A 21,767-nucleotide genomic window follows, 5' to 3' on the forward strand; every position below is an offset into this window, starting at 1 on the left:
ACTTTTCTTTGGTTTTAGTAGCCAGTTTTTTCTTGCATTTATTCGGCAAACCACTATTGAGCATGTAATGTGTACTAGGAACCTTGGGGATACAGAGGTCAATCGTTCGGAGATTTTTGTCCTCAAAGACCTTAAGGTTTTAATGAAAGGGAAATAATATTGTACATATGGTATGTACATCAACTGTACCTCAATAAAAATAATAAACTAAAACATAAGGTTGGACATATATATGTAAAATAAACTATGGTGGTGCATGTACTTACATACCTGGTTTAAATGACCATCTACACTGTAAGAACAGGGAATGACCCTATTCTCTGATATATGATCAGCACCTAACATAGTATATTAAAATAGGAGATTTAATAATTAACTTTCTGGATGATTTAATAAGTGAATAATTGAATGTACTAATCTGTATTCTTTCCAAGATGCATCAGTGGGATGTTGACATTTTTTCCTAATCCGACTTGTTTTTATTGTTTCCAGGTATCAGCCAGCATGGCTGTCTCTCTGCCACCCACCCTGGGACTCAGTTCTGCCCCAGATGAAATCCAGCATCCACATATTAAATTTTCAGAATGGAAATTTAAGCTGTTCAGGGTGAGATCCTTTGAAAAGGCCCCTGAAAATGCTCAAACAGAAAAGCAAGATTCCTCTGGGGGGAAGCCCTCTCTAGAGCAATCTCCAGCAGCCCTGGACAAGGCTGGTGATCCGAAGCCAGCCTTGACTCAACCGCCATTAAAGCCTCACCCAAAATTTCTGAAAAAATCCCATGATGATGGAAAAGCAAGAGACAAAGCAATCCACCAAGCCAACCTGCGACATCTCTGCCGCATCTGTGGGAATTCTCTCAAAGCTGATCGGCACCACAGGAGATATCCAGTCCACGGGCCCGTGGATGGCAAAACCCAAGTCCTCTTACGAAAGAAGGAAAAGAGGGCCACGTCCTGGCCAGACCTCATTGCCAAGGTCTTCCGGATCGACGTGAAGGCAGATGTGGACTCGATCCACCCCACTGAGTTCTGCCATGACTGCTGGACCTTCATGCACAGGAAGTTCAGCAGTGCCCCGTGTGAGGTTTACTCCTCGAGAAACACAGCGATGGAATGGCACCCCCACACACCATCCTGTGACATCTGTGATACTGCCCGTCAAGGACTTAAGAGGAAGAGTCAGCCGCCAAACTCGCAGCTCAGCAAAAGACTCAGAACTGTGATCGACCGAGCGAGACAAGCCCGACGGTGCAAGAGAAGAACTCAGGACAGGATCAGCAGCAAGGAACTGATGAAGAAGATTGCCAACTGCAGTAAGATACACCTCAGTACCAGGCTCCTGGCAGTGGACTTCCCAGCGCACTTTGTGAAATCTATCTCCTGCCAGATTTGCGAACACATTCTGGCAGACCCCGTGGAGACCAACTGTAAGCACGTCTTTTGCAGGATCTGCATTCTCAGATGCCTCAAAATCATGGGCAGCTATTGTCCTTCTTGCCGGTATCCCTGCTTCCCCACCGACCTGGAGAGTCCGGTGAAGTCTTTTCTGAGCATCTTGAATTCCCTGATGGTGAAATGTCCAGCAGAGGAGTGCGATGAGGAGGTCACCTTGGAAAAATACAATCACCATGTCTCAAGCCACAAGGAATCGAAAGAGACTTTTGTGCATATCAATAAAGGGGGCCGGCCCCGCCAGCATCTCCTGTCCCTGACCCGCCGGGCTCAGAAGCACCGTCTGAGGGAGCTCAAGATGCAGGTCAAGGCTTTCGCCGACAAGGAGGAAGGTGGAGATGTGAAGTCCGTGTGCCTGACCTTGTTCCTGCTGGCGCTGAGAGCAAGAAATGAGCACAGACAAGCAGATGAGCTAGAGGCCATCATGAAGGGACGTGGCTCCGGCCTGCAGCCGGCTGTCTGCTTAGCCATCCGTGTCAACACCTTCCTCAGCTGCAGCCAGTACCACAAGATGTACAGGACTGTGAAGGCCATCACCGGGAGGCAGATTTTCCAGCCTCTGCACTCCCTTCGGAGTGCTGAGAAAGTCCTTCTGCCAGGCTACCACCCCTTCGAGTGGCAGCCACCTCTGAAGAACGTGTCTTCCAGCACTGACGTGGGCATTATTGATGGACTGTCCGGATTGGCCTCCTCTGTGGACGATTACCCGGTGGACACCATCGCCAAGCGCTTCCGCTATGATGCAGCTTTGGTGTCCGCTCTGATGGACATGGAAGAAGACATCCTGGAGGGCATGAGAGCCCAAGAGCTTGACGACTACCTGAATGGCCCCTTCTCCGTGGTGGTGAAGGAGTCTTGTGATGGGATGGGAGACGTGAGCGAGAAGCACGGCAGTGGACCGGCAGTTCCGGAAAAGGCGGTTCGGTTTTCCTTTACTGTCATGAAAATCAGCATTGCTCACGGGTCACAGAACGTGAAGGTGTTCGAGGAAGCCAAGCCTAACTCCGAGCTGTGCTGCAAGCCGCTGTGCCTCATGCTAGCCGATGAGTCTGACCACGAGACCCTGACGGCCATCCTGAGCCCTCTGATTGCCGAGAGGGAGGCCATGAAGAGCAGCGAATTAATGCTGGAGATGGGAGGCATCCTCCGGACTTTCAAGTTCATCTTTAGGGGCACCGGCTACGACGAGAAACTGGTCCGGGAAGTGGAAGGTCTCGAGGCTTCCGGCTCAGTGTACATTTGCACCCTTTGTGATGCCACCCGCCTGGAGGCCTCTCAAAATCTGGTCTTCCACTCCATAACCAGAAGCCACGCTGAGAATCTGGAGCGCTATGAGGTCTGGCGTTCTAACCCCTACCATGAGACGGTGGAGGAACTGCGGGACCGGGTGAAGGGGGTCTCGGCCAAACCCTTCATTGAGACGGTCCCTTCCATAGATGCGCTCCACTGCGACATCGGCAATGCGGCTGAGTTCTACAAGATCTTCCAGCTGGAGATCGGAGAGGTGTATAAGAACCCCAACGCCTCCAAAGAGGAAAGGAAAAGATGGCAGGCTACCCTGGACAAGCACCTCCGGAAGAAGATGAACCTAAAGCCCATCATGAGGATGAACGGCAACTTTGCCCGGAAGCTCATGACCAAAGAGACGGTGGAGGCAGTTTGTGAATTAATTCCCTCCCAGGAGAGGCACGAAGCCCTGAAGGAACTGATGGACCTTTATTTGAAGATGAAACCTGTCTGGCGATCCTCATGCCCTGCTAAAGAGTGCCCGGAATCCCTCTGCCAGTATAGCTTCAATTCACAGCGCTTTGCAGAGCTCCTCTCCACCAAGTTCAAGTATAGATATGAGGGCAAAATCACCAATTATTTTCACAAAACCTTGGCTCACGTCCCTGAAATTATTGAGAGGGATGGCTCCATTGGGGCATGGGCAAGCGAGGGAAATGAATCTGGCAACAAACTGTTCAGGCGTTTCCGGAAAATGAATGCCAGGCAGTCCAAGTACTATGAAATGGAAGACGTTTTGAAACATCACTGGTTGTATACCTCCAAATACCTGCAGAAGTTCATGAATGCTCACAATGCCCTGAAAGACTCGGGGTTTACCCTAAACTCGCAGGGAGGCTTAGGGGACTCCTTAGACCTAGAGGACTCCCCAGAATCCCAAGATTCAATGGAATTTTAAGCAGGGCAGCCGCTTATGAGTTGGTTTTGCAAATATGTTTTCCTCTGAATGGCATGAGGCCTTCTCCTGGTACCCTGCACTCCAGTGTGTGGGGCTTCACCACCCAGGCAGTGGTAGGTTGGAGAGGCCGCAGATACTGAACCCATGTCAGGAATGGGTAACTGGTGAGCTGATTGCTTGAGCTGTTTAGGGAGTTCAGAGATGCAACAGGGGACATCAGTTTTTTGAAAGCTCAATAGCTGAGAGGAGGAGTAACTGCAGAGGAGCGGAGATGACCAAAGATAGGCATGTGTGTGACTGAGTGACGTGAAAATCAAAGTCAGGGTTGCCAAAGAACCCAGGAGAGAAATTTGACTTGTGGTCTCCATCCCTCCACCAAGTTACTCTAGTTTATATTGAGCTGTGTTTTTTATTTCATTTTTGTAGAATTCTTTGTTTTATAAATTTCACATATTTTGGCTTATTCTACAAGATTCAGAACAGCTTTTCAGATATCTGTAGCAATAACATCTTCCTTGTGTATGGTACAGTGACCTTGACAAACTGCTCTTGGTGCATCCTGTCATTTGGTACACTTATGCAGAAATACCCTACATCCAGAATATTTTTGGAAAATCAGTCCTTTTCTGAATTTAAATGATGTTTCTTTTGTAATGGTTGGAGTTTAGGAGATCATCTGTACCATGGATTTTTCAATAACAAAGTTAGAAGAATAAAACTGTTAGCTGCAGTTAGTTATTAATCTTGTGGTAGTACATGTTTAGTTTGCTATCAGTAGCCAAGTATGATCTTTATTTTTACTTTTAACTAGATTCTTCAAATGATTGTCCATACAATCTCAAAGCCACAGGGGCCTTTTTTGTTTTGCTCTTACTTAAAAAAAATTATTTCTAATTGGAGGATAATTGCTTTCTAATGTTGTGTTAGCTTCTGCCATATATCAACATGAATCAGCCATAGGTATACACATGTCCCTCTTCTCTTGAACCTCCCTCTCACCTTCCACTCCACAGTGGTCTTTTAAATCTGGGTTTGTTTACTGTATAAAAACAGATTTAATGTCTTGCTGAAAATTTCTGCCAGGTTTTCTCCATATGAAACCTGGATCAATTTTGCTCAATCTAGTTTTCATGGAGTCTTTCCCTCTACATTATGTTTTTTTTTTTTTTTTCCTATTATGATCAGTTTAATTTCAGTGTATTAAGGTTTTTGTAGCAGGAAATTGTTGTACTTGTCTCACCTGCTAAGTTTAGAGGGAGGGCTTCCCAGCTGGTGTCAATGGTAAAAAATCTGCCTGCCAATGCAGAAGATGAAAGAGAGGTGGGTTTGATCCCTGGGTTGGGAAGATCCCCTGAAGTAGGAAATGGCAACCCACTCTAGTATTTTTGCCTGGAAAATTCCATGGACAGTGGAGCCTGGTGGGCTATAGTCTATGGGGTTGCAAAGAGTCAGACATGACTGAGCCACTGAGCATGTGTGCACAAGTTTAGGTGGAGCCCGCTCATGGTACAGTGGAAGAGTTAACATTTGCAGAGGGGTTTTGTTTTTTTTTTGCCACTTTTAGAATATCTCCATATTCATCCACATTCATTTTGCCTCATTTTTCCTCACAACAACTCTGTGGGTAGACATTGCTATGATTCTTATTTGTGGAAGGTTAAATGACTTGCCCAAATTTATGGGGATAGTACTTACCTGATCTGGAATTTGAACTCAAATCTTTTGTCTTCAGATTCCATGTTGTTTCTGCCACAAAAAATGAACCATTAATTTTTTTTGAAATAAAGCAGTAACATAATTTGTTTAGAATCTACAACTCATCACTATAGTTCATAATCTTGAGATTGCATTCTTGGGAGCAGGGATGGGTGGGTTTTAAGTCCTTGGTGTACTTAGGGCCTTTTGCTAGGAGGAAGAATTGTCAAAGTTCTCAAGAGCTCCCCCCCCAGCCCCGCCCCCCCCATCCCCCCCACCCCAAACGTCTGGTGGCTCCAGTTTCTGGAAACTCTTGTCTGCATCCTTAGGAATTTGGGAATTGCCAATTGCTGGCAATTTAGAGCAGGCATGGGAGTTTATATGCTAGTGAGTCATAATGATATGTTAGTGTTAATTAGTTTTTTTTCTTCCTTTGATTTTATTGGCCTTAATTGCCACTCTTCACACACAGTATATCAAAGAGCTTTGTAATTTAGTTGTCAAATGTGCATCAGTGATATTATCCTAAATGGTACGCACTTGATGCTTTTATAGGGATTGAACCTGGTATTTTCCATTTAAACAATACAGCAGTTTTTTTCTTGCCTTTTTTGTATAGAATATATAAATTACAAAGATACTTGTAATTTAGTTGTCAAAAAGATATACATATTTTAATTTTATTTTTTCTAGAAAACATTTACTTTTTGCATTAGGTAAACTAATGGACTGAAGCCACCCCTTTCCTTCATCCCCTTTAATCCTTACAGCATGTCTCTGCCCTAATAAACAGCTAAATTCCTATAATCTTCTTACTCCCTGAGGTATGCTTGCTCTGGTTTGTAGATTTTTTTTTCCCCACTTCCTCTCTGTTACTCGATTGGTGGCAATGTAAACACTTTCCAATGTTAAATTCAACTTTTCTAGCATTGTAGGAACTCCTTTGAATGCATATGACTAACAGCATGATTTATAGCACAACCCTCCCAATAATCCCTTAATCAGATCACATTTTAATCAACCCCAGGAACATATGGCTGCAGGAATTTCAATATGTAGAAATGCAGCCGATGGTTGTTTTTGTCCTCCTCACTGTTGAGATTGTAATATCCTAGACCCTGGTTTTATATTCAAGTCTTATTTTTGACAGTGTCCATTGTAAATGCAGTCACATTCTCTAGGGAAATTCACCACACTGAACGGAGCCTTTTTTTTTTTTTCTGAAGTATAGACTGAGACTTGAGAAGTGAAAAGCATCTTTTTCCCATGAAACCTGATTCTACAAGTTCTCCTGCCAACCCGCTGAGGTGCACTGCAGGGACCAGTGATAATGGCTGATGAAAATTGATGAATAGTCGGTATGAGGTCAAAAAGCTCCTTGGGATTAATAAATATGTACTGAGAAGCAGGAACAGGAGGAAAAGATGTCTTTTCCTTCCAAGTGAATTAAAATTTAGTTTTGCCTCAATTTGTTTTCACAAAATATAGATGAAGGTAAAGATTTTTTTTTTGGTTGAGCTTGTGGATCTCACATTAGATCAAACAGAATTCAAATTACACACAGCTAGGAGGCAGAGTTTGTAAGCACCGGTGGTGGTTGCGAGAATGAATCATCATTTCGATGCAAATGATTTTTGATTGCGGATATGTCTGTGTCTTCAGTTATTGTATGAGAAGTGGTCTATTCTTTCGATGTTGAGAGATTTTTAAGTAACAGTAGATATTTTGTCACTGTTTGATTTTTTCCATTTAACTACAGTGACCTACATAAATATACCTCATTCATTTTTGGTGAGATTTTTCCTTTTGTGAAATTGCACTTCACTTTATTTTCATACACATAATTGTAAAGTTTGTTTAATGGCTTCTAAGACCTTTCTTCTTCCTCTTTTTTTGTATTTGTTTTAGGAAAAGTTTAGGCACCAGGATGCAGTGGTTTTATTTGATGATTTGTTGTGAAGGAATTTCCATGTCAAATATTTTTAATTAAAATATGTTTCAGCACTTAATTTTTATATTTTAATATTTCTATTCCTTATTAATATTATGGTTATAGTTAACAGTTGTATGTTTAAGTATTTGAAATAAAAGTTAAAAATTTGGAAACAGTGGGTATTGTGTTTTATATTCAAATAATAATATTGAGTACCATATTAAAAAAATGAAATGACATTTTTCCTTGAGGGAAATACAACATGAATTTGGTGCTTTTATAATTAAAAAAGCAACAGAATAATGAATATAGTTTATACTAAAATAAGAAAGACAATTTGGTTCCAGATACTTAAGGTAAATGTAGGATTTGAAATGAAAATGTAAATTCTTTTGACAATCATAAAAATATGATCCTTTGCCCCATAAAATTCATGCATTCATACACTCAACATTTTGATAAGAGTGGTTGACTTCCCAGGGCCACACAGATAATGGCAGAAGTGAGCTAGCCCCCAGGTTCTCTTGACCAGTCCTTTCCCTAGTAACAACAACAACAATGGCGACCACAACAACAGTAATAATAGCTACCACTGACCAAACCGTGTGGCAAACACTTTGCCTATGGTTTTGTCATTGGATTCTTTTGGAGTCAGGACTACTATGTTCTTCACATTACATGCGAGGTCACTGAAGCTTATCTCAGCCCGAAATTGACAGGACTGAGCCTTCACAATTTTCCCTCTAGTTCTGTCCATCTTACTTTCATACTAGTCTGTCATTTCCACATCATCCGTGAAATTTCAAGCAACTTAGTGCCGCCTTTGCTGGAGACTTCCCAGCTCACTCCTACTCAGAACAGAGATCTGGCCTGGCTACTTCCATGCAAACAAACCAAGGTTTTAAATATTGAAATATGTTTGTACTTGCAGGTAGACAGCATGTACTCCAAAGACCCTGGTACCCTCCATACTCTTGCAGCCCCAATCCGTCTCCCAGGAACTCAGATCCAGCAAGTAACAAGTTGACTGCTGGCACAGCAGGGGGCCTTAAAGACTGTTCCAGTGCGACCATCTTTGATTGACTTTTTAAAAATCCTACTATCTTTACTTTGTACTATTCTCCTCCACCTTTATTGAGGTATTATTGACACATAAAATTGTCTATATTTAAAGTGATGATTTGATATAAGTGTACATTGTAAAATATTTACCACAATCAAGTTAATTAGCTGACCCAGTGCCTCACATAGTTACCTTTTGTATATGTGTAGTTCAGTTCAGTTAAATTCAGTCGCTCAGTTGTGTCCTACTCTTTGCCACCCCAAGGACTGCAGCACGCCAGGCGTCCCTGTCCATCACCAGCTCCCAGAGTTTACTCAAACCCATGTCCATTGAGTTGGTGATGCCATCCAACTATCTCATCCTGTTGTCCCCTTCTCCTCCCGCCTTCAATCCTTCCCAGCATCAGGGTCTTTTCAAATGAGTCAGTTCATCACATCAGGTGGCCAAAGTATTGGAGTTTCAGTTTCAGTATCAGTCCTCCCAATGAACAGTCAGGACTGATTTCCCTTAGGATGGACTGGTTGGATCTCCTTGTAGTCCAAGAGATTCTCGAGAGTCTTCTCCAACACCACCGTTCAAACGCATCATTCTTCGGTACTCAGCTTTATTTATAGTCCAACTCTCACATCCATACATGACTACTGGAAAAACCACAGCCTTGATTAGACGGACCTTTGTTAGCAAAGTAATGTCTCTGCTTTTCAATATGCTTTCTAGATTGGTCATAACTTTTCTCCTAAGGAACAAGTATCTTTTAATTTCATGGCTGAAGTCACCATCTGCAGTGATTTTGGAGCCCCCCAAAATAAAGTCTCTCACTGTTTCCACTGTTTCCCATGAAGTAATGGGACAAGATGCCATGATCTTATTTTCTGAATGCTGAGTTTTAAGCCAACTTTTTCACTCTCTCTTTCACTTTCATCAAGAGGCTCTTTAGTTCTTCACTTTCTGCCATAAGTGTGATGTCATCTGCATATCCGAGGTTATTGATGTTTCTCCTGGCCCAGCTTGTGCTTCATCCAGTCCAGCATTTCTGATGATGTACTCTGCATATAAGTTAGAATACTTAAGACTGAGTCTTTTAACAATTTTCAAGTGTACGAGATAGTACCATGTCAGTCATATAGTTACTCAGCTGTACAAGAGATCCTCAGAACCTACTCATCTTACAGCTGAAAGTTGGTACCCTTTGACCAAGGGTATTTGATATTACCCCTGCATTTGAAAATGAAGCAGCTTCTTATCCTTTAAGGCTTAGCTAAGTTCTAGATATTTCTTGATACCCTTTGTAACTATTTCAGCCTGTTTTAAAAGCTCTTTATAGGATAACTTTTAGGAGCAGGCAATGTATAGTTGGCACTGGAGACAGAGGGGTGAATTCAGACAGTTTCTGCTCACAAAGAACTGGTTGGAGGTAGACACTGAATCAACAGTAATTATAATAAATGCATGATTCCACAGTCTAGTGGGTGTTATGAACGAGAAGTACTAGGTGCAATTCAAGTACAGTAAGACAAGAGAATTTAAATTGGGGAATCATAGAAATATCTAGGGAGAAGGAACCTTTAAGAGGAGACTGGTAGAATGAGTGGGGTGAGGGCAGGTGAGGAATGATAGAACAGGCCCAACATAACCTGTGGGAAGACCGATGGGAGACCTGCCCACTTTTTGACCTTTTATGATTGGCCTCAGAACAGTCATGGCACTTGAGGGTGTATCATTTAGCTTGCTAATGTATTACAATGAGTGTATATCGAGGATCACGGTCTACTGGAAGTGGAATCTTCTGCCATCTTGGAGCTGCTGGTTGGTTCTAATCAGTTTCTGTCATGTCCCATGACCATGCCATTCTTTTAAAGGTTGTTCCCTGCCCCCTTCCCTTTTGCTTCAGCTGGAGATGTTTCAGAACTGAAGGAAGGTCTGTGTAGCAGAAGTAGACTGAGGGAGGGACTGATAAGTCAGGAGAATCAGGCAGAGGCCTCATCATGCAGGAACCTGTGGTTGGGTAAGGACTTTGGATCCTACCCCAAATGCAAATGGAAACCACTGAAGAGTTTGAGGCATGCAACCCATGCCAAGCCAGGGAAGGGACAAGAGTGAAATGCTTTGGGAAAGGGTTAAATGTGAAGCGATTTGTCTAAGACTGAGAAGGACTATGTACATAATTTTAAATGTTGGAGTAGCCACTTCAAACATCTTAGTGACACACTGCCTGCTAATTCTTTTGTCTTTTCCCTCAAGTGACTGTGGCTCTGTTTCCAGTTTAACAGAACCATATTAGTGTCCTTCATTATTACTTCAAGGTACTCGGGACTATTTAATCTGCATGTTTAAATATATGCTATGTTGGAGATTCCAGATGTTGAAGCTAGTTTCAGAAAAGGCAGAGGAACCAGAGATCAAATTGCCAACATTTGTTGGATCATAGAGAAAGCAGGAGAGTTCCAGAAAAACATCTATTTCTGCTTTATTGACTATGCCAAAGCCTTTGACTGTGCGGGTCACAATATGGGAATACTGGACCACCTGACTTGCCTCTTGAGAAACCTGTATACAAGTCAGGAAGCAACAGTTAGAACTGGACATGGAACATCAGACTGGTTCCAAATAAGAAAAGGAGTACGTCAAGGCTGTATATTGTCACCCTGCTTATTTAACTTCTATGCAGAGTACATCATGAGAAATGCTGGGCTGAATGAAGCACAAGCTGGAATCAAGATTGCCGGGAAAAATATCAATAACCTCAGATATGCAGATGACACCACCCTTATGGCAGAAAGTGAAGAAGAACTAAAGAGCCTCTTGATGAAAGTGAAAATGGAGAGTGAAAAAGTTAGCTTAAAGCTGCTGCTGCTGCTGCTGCTGCTGCTGCTAAGTCGCTTTAGTCGTGTCCGACTCTGTGTGACCCCATAGACGGCAGCCCGCCAGGCTCCCCCGTCCCTGGGATTCTCCAGGCAAGAACACTGGAGTGGGTTGCCATTCATTGCCTTCTCCAATGCATGAAAGTGAAAAGTGAAAGTGAATTCGCTCAGTTGTGTCCGACTCTTAGTGACTCCATGGACTGCAGTCCACCAGGCTCCTCCATCCATGGGATTTTCCAGGCAAGAGTGCTGGAGTGGGGTGCCATTGCCTTCTCCAAAGTAACTAGAGGGCTCACCACAAATGCTATCAGTTCAGCATTTGAGGAGATTGTGCAGAAAGTGTGAAAGCATAAGCTCATTAGGTGAGATGTCCCCACACAGAGAGTAGTAACACAGAGGTAAGCAGGAAGGAACAGCTCACATGATATGAATGAAGTTTTATGTGATTTTCTTGTACTGATGAAAAGCTGGGGGTCCCTACCCTGGCCACCCCTCCATGCCCATGGCATCCCACACTCCTCTTGTTTACTATGTTCATCAGACTGATGCTGTTTCAGTTCCATAAACATGACAAGCTTCCTACCCTTTAGACTGACTACTCCTTTTCCACTATGCTTTCCACTTTCTTGACACATTGAACTCATTTGTGTATTTTGCTCTTGTTTATATATAAACATATATGTGTGTCTATCTATATAGATACATAGATCCATGTGTAGATATCTGCATGGGGGTCTTAGATGCAGTACGTGGGATCTTTGTTGAGTCATGCAAGATCTTTTCTAGTGGTGTTTGGGCTCCAAGGGCTTAGTTGCCCCATGGCATGTGGGATCTTAGTTCCTTGACCAGGGAATTGAATCTACATCCCCTGCATTCCAAGGTGAGTTCTTAAGCAATGGACCATCTTTGTGCTTGGCGAGGAGTAGACTCCCTCAAAATAGTCACCCTGGAAAGCCATGTACTTATTTATTGACTTTATTCTGTGTAAACTGTTTGAGACTTACCTTTAAAATCTATTTGTGAGGCATATCAGAAAACCCACTTTGTTAGCTCAGACTTCACTTTTGGCCTAAAGTGACAATAATGCTGAAAATGACACCCTACTTGGCTTTGGATAACATTTGTCTGTTTCCAAAAACCAAATTCATCTCTAACTGTTGAGTATCTTCAAAAGAATGAAACATAGACTCTGAGAGTGATTGAAAAGTGAGTCTTAGAACTGTGTTAGGCAAAAGCATTATATCCTTGGGATAAGTGAGTACTCTTCTAATGTGGTTCCTTTGAAAGTTTGCATATGCTTACTAGAAAAGAAACTTTATTGTCTTCAAATCACATCTGGTAGACTCATTAGTGAGATGACTTAAAAAGACCTATTTTTACTCAAACTTACAGTAAGTAAAACCAAAGTACTTGCCCTTGACTTACACACAGACACACACACACACACATACATGCACGAAAAGCAGCTTTAATTGAATCTCTCAGATTATCGTATGTAATCTGCTTTCACTTTGAAACAAATACGTGTAATTACTTTTTAGCCACTTGGTCACTGTAGACAAATAAAGATAAGAGATGATTGTGGGAATAACTACAACGTGAGGGAAAGCATTTTGAACTCTGTGGAGGCTATTTCAGCTCCTACTCATGTCACTTTCTACTGACAGATACAAGAAATAAAAGTAGAGTGATCCTGAAAAAATTAAGCATAGGATTTTGCCGATAACTGGGTAACTACAAATGTTAATAATAGGAATAAATCAATGTGAACAAAAGACATTTTCATATTTTATCAGCTTTATTAAGTAATAGAAACAACAGAAAATCAAAACAATGGTACAGCAAATTATGCAAAAAGAATATTCATCAAGCAACATTACTGAAGCAAAGTGAACATGATTTAATTTTTTCAGATTTATTTCAGTATCTGAGGCATGAACTATTCGCAGAAATTTTCAGCAGGATTTCATCTCCTGTATGGTTCATATTTCCCCTAAATTTGGCAATAATACCTTACACATTGTGGACTCAGTGGAAACAAATGAATGAGAGGCTATGGTCTAAGCTCTTGGGCTAAAATGAAATACATTTCCAGAAAAATACTCCAGGGGGGAAGACATTTGTATCTAAGGCCATCTAGTTATCAATTGATGTGAAGCCTCAAAATTAACAGTTCTTTTAATTTCAATTCTAGCAAGTATCTAGTTGAACCTGAGCAAGCTCACTGATTCTACAACTTTCACTGGCAGCAAACGCCCTACACCAACTAGACTCATAAACACACATATATTTCTTTTTCCCTTTTAAAAATTATCTACCTGTTAACTTTGTCAATCTCTAAACTTTTATTATTTGGGTAAGTAATCAATATTACTTGTGGAAATAATCTCCCATGAGATCTATTTAGAGATTCTTATTGTACTCTGACTCTTCTCCCTCTTTCAGAGAGCTATCAGTGGACTGAATTTTCATTAAATCTCTCGAAGAACTGTTTCAACCGACTAGCTTACTTTATCATCTGTTAACCATATGACTGGGGAGGAGTGGAGGGGTGGGTGGGTGGGAGTAGGGAAAGAGTCTATGAAGAAAGTACATGTGGATACATGTACAGCTTGATAAAATGTAACAGACAATGTAGATTCATTTTGTTTTTCTTCATGTCAATGGAGATTATCTATTTTTTTTTTTTTCCTATCCTATCTAGCTTCCCTGGTGGCTCAGGCAGTAAAGAACCTGCCTGCAACACAGGAGACCTGAGTTCGCTTCCTGGGTTGGGAAGATCCCCTGGAGGAGGGCACGGCAACCCACTGAAGTATTCTTGCTTGGAGAATTCCCATGGACAGACGAGTCTGGTGGGCTACAGTCCAGGGGGTCCAAAGATTTGGGCACAGCTGAGTGACTAAACACAACAACAGTCTATTTATCTATCTACCTATCTATTTCCTTATAATTTTTTCTGTATACGGGCATAGTCAAGTGGCCATCTTTGAGGCGTACAAAGAACATTCATGTGGGATACAGGTGATCTCAGTTTTAATTTCTGGTCAACTACCAAATTGTAATAGTCCACAAAATAATTCGTTTAACTCCTTTGGGTGTTAGTTTCTTTACTGGTTAAATTTGTATTAACTGCTTGGTGGATTATTTGTTACCAAAAGTCCTATAAAGGATGTAAGCATACCTTGATTATTATTACTACTTCTGTGTTTAAGATTCTTTGAATAAAAATTCAGATCATAAATTCCATTGAATATAACTTTCAGTAAAATATTTTCAAAATACACGTTATAGGTCCTGCATAGGTTGAAACACAATGACTCTATTCAGTATGGCATTATAAGCACTTTCCCCTAGTACTTTACTCATATAACTAAATGAAAACATTAGATGTCTTCAATAAACAAAAATACGAAGAGAAATTTTATCATTGTTACGATTCTTTAAAATAAGTTTAAAATGTTGATGCACTTGAATCTGAAAGGCTTTCATGGAACTAATCAAACAATCTTCTAAGAAAGGATTTCTTGGCAGGAGTAATAATTTTCCCAGAACCCTTTTTGTGGAGGGATCTCAGTGGAGGCTTTTTTAATGATTGAACTCTTTTGGGAGTTTGCAGTGCTCTTGCTATCTTCACATGCTCGTTGCAGTAATATTTATTGCTTCCTTCTGATAGCTGGATGAGTGTGCGTTCTGCCAGATCCATACACTGGGCATGGACCCAATGTCCATCTCCATGAGAGCAATAGATCATGGCAGGCTTGTTGAGCTCAGTTGAATAAAACGGTACCCAAGTATTGATATCCACATCACAAGTAGGGCAGCATGTAATCCAGTAGCCTGTCTCAGACTCATCTTCCTCATCATCTTCATTGTAGGTGTCAAATTCATCATCACCATCAAAACTGTTTGCTTCTGCACTGAAGCAAAATTCTTCTGAGTCTTCAAAGGGAGTGGAGTCCCCTGGGTCTTCTGTTGATGTCTGACTACTGGTGAAAGTTTTCTGATCTTCGTTCGCATCGTCTTCAGCACATTTCAGTGTATAGAAGTAAAATGCTTCTGAAACAGCCTGTTTATTGTCTCCTGGTATGCCAAGAAAAACAGTTCCATTTCCCATGTTGCTTCCAAACCATATCTTGCTGTGCTTAATATCTGGGGTCCAATCTGGGGTTTCCATCTCGTGAATGTCTATCTTGTTATCCTTGAAAGAGATGACGTTGCAGACCATTCTTTTTTGATTTTCAAGCTGATAGCCACCAACAATAACAAATTCATCATTGCTTATTTGAGTCAGGATTGCACTGGAGACAGAGATTCCTCCTGGCAAGACTGTGCACTCCACAGCTGGGCTACCCAGGGGGAGATCAACCCTTATTCTATACAGATTGGCAGGGCGGATGTTATTGGCAAGTGAATGGCCTCCTAAAATATAAACGGTATCATTTCTGGCAAGGGAGACATGAAAAGATAACCCATCTTGAAGTTCTGGAAGAATGTATAACGTAGAGCACCCAAATTCAAAATCCACCAAGAAGACATGGGGCAGGCAGTCAGCTACACTGTTCCATTTCTCTGTGGTTCTTTGAGAAGAAGGTATGTATGACCGTCCTCCAAAGAGAACACCCATACTTTTCCCTCGACTATACACCACGTCAATGGAATGACCATATCTGCCTTCAGGAACGTCTCCTACCAAGTCCTTCTCTGTGCAGCGAAAGGTAACTTTTTTATTGTTCTTGGAAACAACAGACATCACATAAATCTTATCTGAAAGCTCATTATTTGGTGTTTTTCCTCCATGGATGATATACTGATGCTTTTCAGACTCCAAGTTGCCGCTGAATGTGCAAGTAGCCGGGTATCGAAGAGGAGGAAGGTAGCAGGAATCCTTAGAGAAAACTGCAGGCTTCAGTTTGAGATGATTATGCTTTACCTCAAAATGGAAAACTCCAGTGGGGCAAGACCTCTTGGGCCAGCCTTTTTGCCCAAAGAAGAAAACTTGCCCATCAAAATTCATTAATGAGAAGCCTGGCTGAATTAAGGCCATGCTATTACCGACTGTTACCATCTGTAGTGACATATTCTCTGATGGTGGATAGATCTTTTATCTGAAAGAATTACAAAAAAACACAAACTTTCTTTACTTACTACATCTATTCATATAAAATCATTATGTGCAGATTCCCTCACATGCAAAAAGCATGTTAAAAATAAAGAGTTGTCCCGTAAGTTTGCAGTGGAATAGCAAAAATTCAGGCGGCTAGACAAGCAAAGGGACACAGAACCTTTTTGCTTAAAACAATCGTAGCAGCTGGGAGCTGTTTTGGACATGGACTACCATTTCTTAGATTTCTGGGAATTGTAGTCATTTTCCCTTAAAGATTCACCACTTGTCAGCAGAAAGAACTACATTTCCCAGGAATCCATTCTCTGTGGGACGTGTGGCTCCAATAGTTGCTTCTCCAGGAGACAAGTCTCGCTGAGTAAAGACGCCAAAAATGCGAAGTGACTAGCTGGGAGCCAAGACAGAAAACTAGGGAATGGGAGGTGAGAATGGCTGATGCACACCTAACATCCAGGTTATGGGAAAGTTGCGTACCAGGAGGGGCGTCAGGCTACCCGCGCCCGGGTGGTGGTGTAGCCTCTCCGGGGGACTCATTAACAGCTGACCGGGTAGGAAGCACAGCTGCTTCTGGCCAGAGTGGGGTTGCCTGGGAACCGCCGCCTGAAGAGACTCCTGGCCAAGTGTCCTCACGGACTCTTGCCGGGACGCTTTGGAGCTTGGGCTCAAAATTGCACACTTGAGCATCCTTAGGCTGCTGGGGCGGGAGTTTGAAGGGGGCACCGAGAATACCAAGCTGTGACTGTTTTGCAGAACCAAAAGATTAATCTCTGAATACCCAGCGTGCTGGGGAGAATTTACCTGATAGTGATTTTTACCATTCCTGTATGTAGTCATGGAAATATGGTAATTAGACTTTACCGAATACCTCGCCAAAGGCTGTTTGCTTTCTCAGCTGCTCTTGCTTCGGTTTTAGATTTCTTTTAGGGAAGCAGAGAAGTTTTCCAACACCTCTTCTCTCCCCTGTCTCTTCCCTTCCCTCCCTTCCTCCCTCTTTGGATAAGAAAATGAGATTTAGTGGCCATTATTTCAGATCCAGAACCTCGAAGTCGTTCTTTAGTAATTCTGTTGTAAGCAAGCGTTTAAAAAAGAGGTACCAGCATTATACAGAAGGTAATATTTGTATGATTTTTTAAAAGAGATATTTATCAGATGAAGTAAGCTTGATTAATTAAAAAAAATTATTACCTACCTTGAAGGGATATCAGGAGCCTTTATGTGAATACACTCCCTGTTTGCAGACTAAATTCCTAAATTAAAGGAAACAAAAAAAGCACAGATTACTTGACTTCTAAGAATAAACTGTTAATGTTTCAAAAACAGTGGCTAAGAGGATGGACTCTGAAAGTTGACTCCCTGGATTCAAATCCTGGCTCTGTCACTTCCTATGTTACCTTGGGCAAATAATTTAACCTGTGTCTAGTTTCCTTATCTGTAAAATGATAATTTTACCTACCTCACTGGTTGATGTAAGTTGTGATTAGTAAGTTAATAACACGCAAAGCACTTAGAACAGGGCTTTGTACACTGTAAGTCCTAGTTGTGATGATTATATTTGAACTTATGAAAAGTAAGGTTGTTAATGCACAGTTAGCTGATAAGGGTTTTAAGGTCTGGGAATCTGGTTAGTGGGTATAGATTGATAATTTTTTAGACTGGTGAGAATTGAATAAACATATGCAACAGTCAGTCCTAAAGAAAATCAGTTCTGAGTATTCATTGGAAGGAATGATGCTGAAGCTGAAGCTCCAGTACTTTGGGCACCTGATGCGAAGAACTGACTCATTGAAAAAAACCCTGATACTGAGAAAGATTGTATGCAGGAGGAGAAGGGGACAACAGAGGATGAAAAAAACCCTGATACTGAGAAAGATTGTATGCAGGAGGAGAAGGGGACGACAGAGGATGAGATGGCTGGATGGCATCACCAACTTGATGGACATGAGTTTGAGTAATCTCCAGGAGTTGGTTGATGGACAGGGAAGCCTGGCGTGCTACAGTCCATGGGGTCACAAAGAGTCAGACACCACTGAGTGACTGAACTGAACTGATGCAACAGAAGGGGCCTCCCAGGTGGCTCAGTGGTAAAGAATCTGCCTGCAATTCAGGAAATGTGGGTTTGATCCCTGGGTTGGGAAGATCCCCTGGAGGAGGAAATGGCAACCCATTCCAGTATTCTTGCTTGGGCAATCCCATAGAGGAGCCTGGTGGGCCTGTAGTCCACGGGGGCACAAAGAGTTGGACACGATGGTGCATGCATAGGACAGTAGGACAGAGGTGTTGGTGGTGAGCTCAATTTAAGTAACAGGGAATATTTTATTCTTCTTGTTACCCTTCCACTAACTCCTGATTAAATATGCAGACTCTTAAGTTAGATTGTCTGAGTCCAAATTTGGGCTGAAATACATATTTGCTGTTTAATTCTCTTGGCCAAGTTTATTTTCTCTGTTTTCTTATCTGTGAAGTAGGGATAGTATTAGTATCTATTCATTGAGTTATTTTTGAGAGTAAATGAGATGACACACGTAAATCGCACAGCACATATGTGATTATATATGCTGGTGCATAATAAGTATTGAATAAACATTAGCCTGCCAGTGCAGGAGATGCAGGTTTGATACCTGGGTCAGGAAGATCCCCTGGAGAAGGAAATGACAACCCACTCTGGCATTCTTGCCTGGAAAATTCCATGTACTGGTCCAGGAGCCTGGAGGGGCTACAGGCTGCTGCTGCTGCTAAGTTGCGTCAGTCATGTCTGACTCTGTGCGACCCCATAGACGGCAGTCCACCAGGCTCCCCCGTCCCTGGGATTCTCCAGGCAAGAACAGTGGAGTGGGTTGCCATTTCCTTCTCCAATGCATGAAAGTGAAAAGTGAAAGTGAAATCGCTCAGTCGTGTTCGACTCTTCGCTACCCCATGGACTGTAGCCTACCAGGCTCCTCCGCCCATGGGATTTCCCAGGCAAGAGTGCTGGAGTGGGGTGCCATTGCCTTCTCCAGGGCTACAGTCTATGGGGTTGCCAAGAGTTGGATAGGACTTAGTGACTGAGCATAGCACACCATACAGCAAACATTATTTGATGGTATAATTTGTTTTATTCTGCCTGCAAAGTTTCCTTGGGCCATTTGGAATCTATGGTCAGTCTAATGCAGTTTTGGTGGGGCCTTAAAGATCAGATTTAATTAATTGCTAATTATTTTCTTCTAGTTATTTTTAGCTTGGGAGATTCAAAGTGTGATATTTTAATAATCATCTTGTGGGTTATTAAAGCAAATGAGGAACTTGAATGAGAAGGATTATGCCTAAGGTTATGAAGCAAGCCTCTTTCTTCCTCAGACATGGTGGTTTGCAGGTTCAGCAACTTGCCTTGCTTATGAAATAACCTGGGCAAGTGTTTTATTTACCTGTGGCCTATCCAGGTGTATGTGAGAGAAGGCATCTTTGCAACTAAGAAAATGCTCTCCATCGGAACTAAAGGGAAATATTGTTGGCACTCAGTTTAGTAAAGGAAAACCAGCAGTGATTACACTCAGCATGATGTGCAGATGATTTTCAGAGTTGCCCACTCTGGGGTTGAGGGAGCACCCGCGCCAGCGCCTGCTTGTTGTAAACACCAGGGAAGACTGGCCATCACCCAGTAATGACTGGGCTAGAAAGCCCGCTATGCAGAGGTAATGGATCCCAGATCCCAAGGGGTGACCATACACCAAGAGTGCTTGCTTTTAAACAGAAAGTTTCACTGTAGCCTATTGGCTTCATTTTGAAGTTCATGGGGATTTTGAATTTTAAGTTAATTTTTATTGGAGTATAATTGCTTTGCAACGTTGTATGAGTTTCTACTGTACAACAAAATGAATCAGCCACACATATACACATATCCCCTCCCTTTTGGACTTCCTTCTCGTTCAGGTCACCACAGCGCCTTACGTAGAGTTCTCTGTGCTATACAATGTGTTCTCATTGAAAAAACAAACAGATTACTAAAAAAAATTGATTATAAATAAAGTTCATAGGGATTTTGACTCCTCATAAAGGAAAACATGGTTATTGCAGATTAAACAAACATTTCTTAGGCAAGACATGACGAATACTACCTCTTTGTGTAGCTTTTTTGGGTGCCCAAAGATTCCTGACCTGTTTTCCCTTTGATGTCCTGCTCTTGGCTCACCCCATAATTACAGGGCCCTAAAAATAGTGGTAAAGTTGATTACCGTTAAGTTGAATAACCTCTTCCTGAAACACAAAGTGTTTGTGTTTTTAGTTTTTAGATTACACATTTTAAACCATGGCCGGATGACTTATGTATTTAAAGAATGAACAAGAACATTGAAAGTGTTTTCACTTTATTTTGCCATGTAGTTTAGATTTTGCAGTTTTGCTTTACTAACTTAAATATGTCTTCACAGGAGTAGACTATGGTATATTTTCCACGGTTTCAATGTGACTCTATTTGTCCCATCTCAGTTTTTAAATGAGTTTTTAAAAGGTGATACTATAACTAAAATTATCTGCTGAAGTGCTTCTCTTTAAATAGGCCAGATAAAAACAGGCAGGGTTTGAAAAAGAAGACACTGTTCTTCGATTGAAGGAACTTTCAAAGTCAACACATTAAAGATTCTTTTTAAGAGACAGAAATACGGGACCAATAAATTTATACAGGTTTCTCAACCCCATGCTAACATCCCTCAGCAGGGAGCGTTTCACTTATTCACTATGAAGCTAGGGCATAGTTGAGAATCAAAAGAGGACTAATGGTGTGAGGTCTGGGTTTGTAGTTTCCTGTGTTTGAACTGACTTTTTTTCCCTTCCAAAGAAAGCTACTGTACTCGGAAGCATTAAATCTTACTGATCAGCGTGGCCCACGTTTTCCTGATTGCTCCGAAATAGCAGGTAACCTCATGTAACTACAGTCTTTTCAGTGTGTGGATTAACCCTATCTTGCATAGTTAATCAGGCTTGAGGCACACATTGTTTGATTTTTTTTGCTGACAGTGGAGCCAGGATTGGGTCTTCCTTCTGACCCTTGTATCAGAGAAGCATTTATGCACTAAGTTTAATATGTCAACTCGGATGCCACAGGAGTAAAATCCTTGTTGCAGCCTGAGACCAGAAAGCCCCTTTCTCTCCAAATTCTACATCATCCCTTCCCTATCTGGACACCCAGTCCAACTGGAACTAACATACTGCTGAAGGGGGCATCTTTCCCTAAAAGTTGACAAGCGTAAGCTCCCAGGTTTTAGCTCCAGTAGAAATGAAGTTATTGGACCTACCTGAAGGCCAGGGGTCTGCTCAGCCCTCTCTCAATCTTTGCCGCTAAACCCGGTATTAACTGTCAGCACTTGGGGAAGATTCACTGACTGCTGACTCTGACCGTGGCCTGCAGAAGGATGATGGTAAACAGAGCACGTATGTGTGCCTACAGATGTCCCAGTGAACGCAGATCTAACGGGAGTAACTGAC

At 41.9% G+C, this 21,767-nt stretch overlaps 3 protein-coding genes across 3 annotated transcripts in view; 2 read left to right on the forward strand and 1 right to left on the reverse strand.

Annotated features, from left to right (window-relative positions):
- Positions 1-504: 504 nt before the first annotated feature.
- Positions 505-3,636, forward strand: RAG1 (recombination activating 1). Its single transcript, XM_052653310.1, has one exon. The coding sequence runs from the start codon at positions 505-507 to the stop codon at positions 3,634-3,636; it is 3,132 nt and encodes a 1,043-aa protein (XP_052509270.1).
- An 11,045-nt stretch (positions 3,637-14,681) lies between these two features.
- RAG2 (recombination activating 2) lies at positions 14,682-16,265 on the reverse strand. The gene has a single exon (XM_052653374.1). It carries the CDS (start codon positions 16,263-16,265, stop codon positions 14,682-14,684), a length of 1,584 nt encoding a protein of 527 aa, XP_052509334.1.
- A 354-nt stretch (positions 16,266-16,619) lies between these two features.
- The window catches only part of IFTAP (intraflagellar transport associated protein), a 66,812-nt gene continuing 61,664 nt past the window's right edge, over positions 16,620-21,767 (forward strand). The window contains exon 1 of the mRNA XM_052653080.1: positions 16,620-16,732. The gene's annotated coding sequence lies outside the window, so the exon portion shown is untranslated. The remainder of the gene's footprint in view (positions 16,733-21,767) is intronic.

Source organism: Budorcas taxicolor, chromosome 15 (genome assembly GCF_023091745.1).
Source record: "Budorcas taxicolor isolate Tak-1 chromosome 15, Takin1.1, whole genome shotgun sequence".
Lineage (NCBI taxonomy): Eukaryota > Metazoa > Chordata > Mammalia > Artiodactyla > Bovidae > Budorcas > Budorcas taxicolor.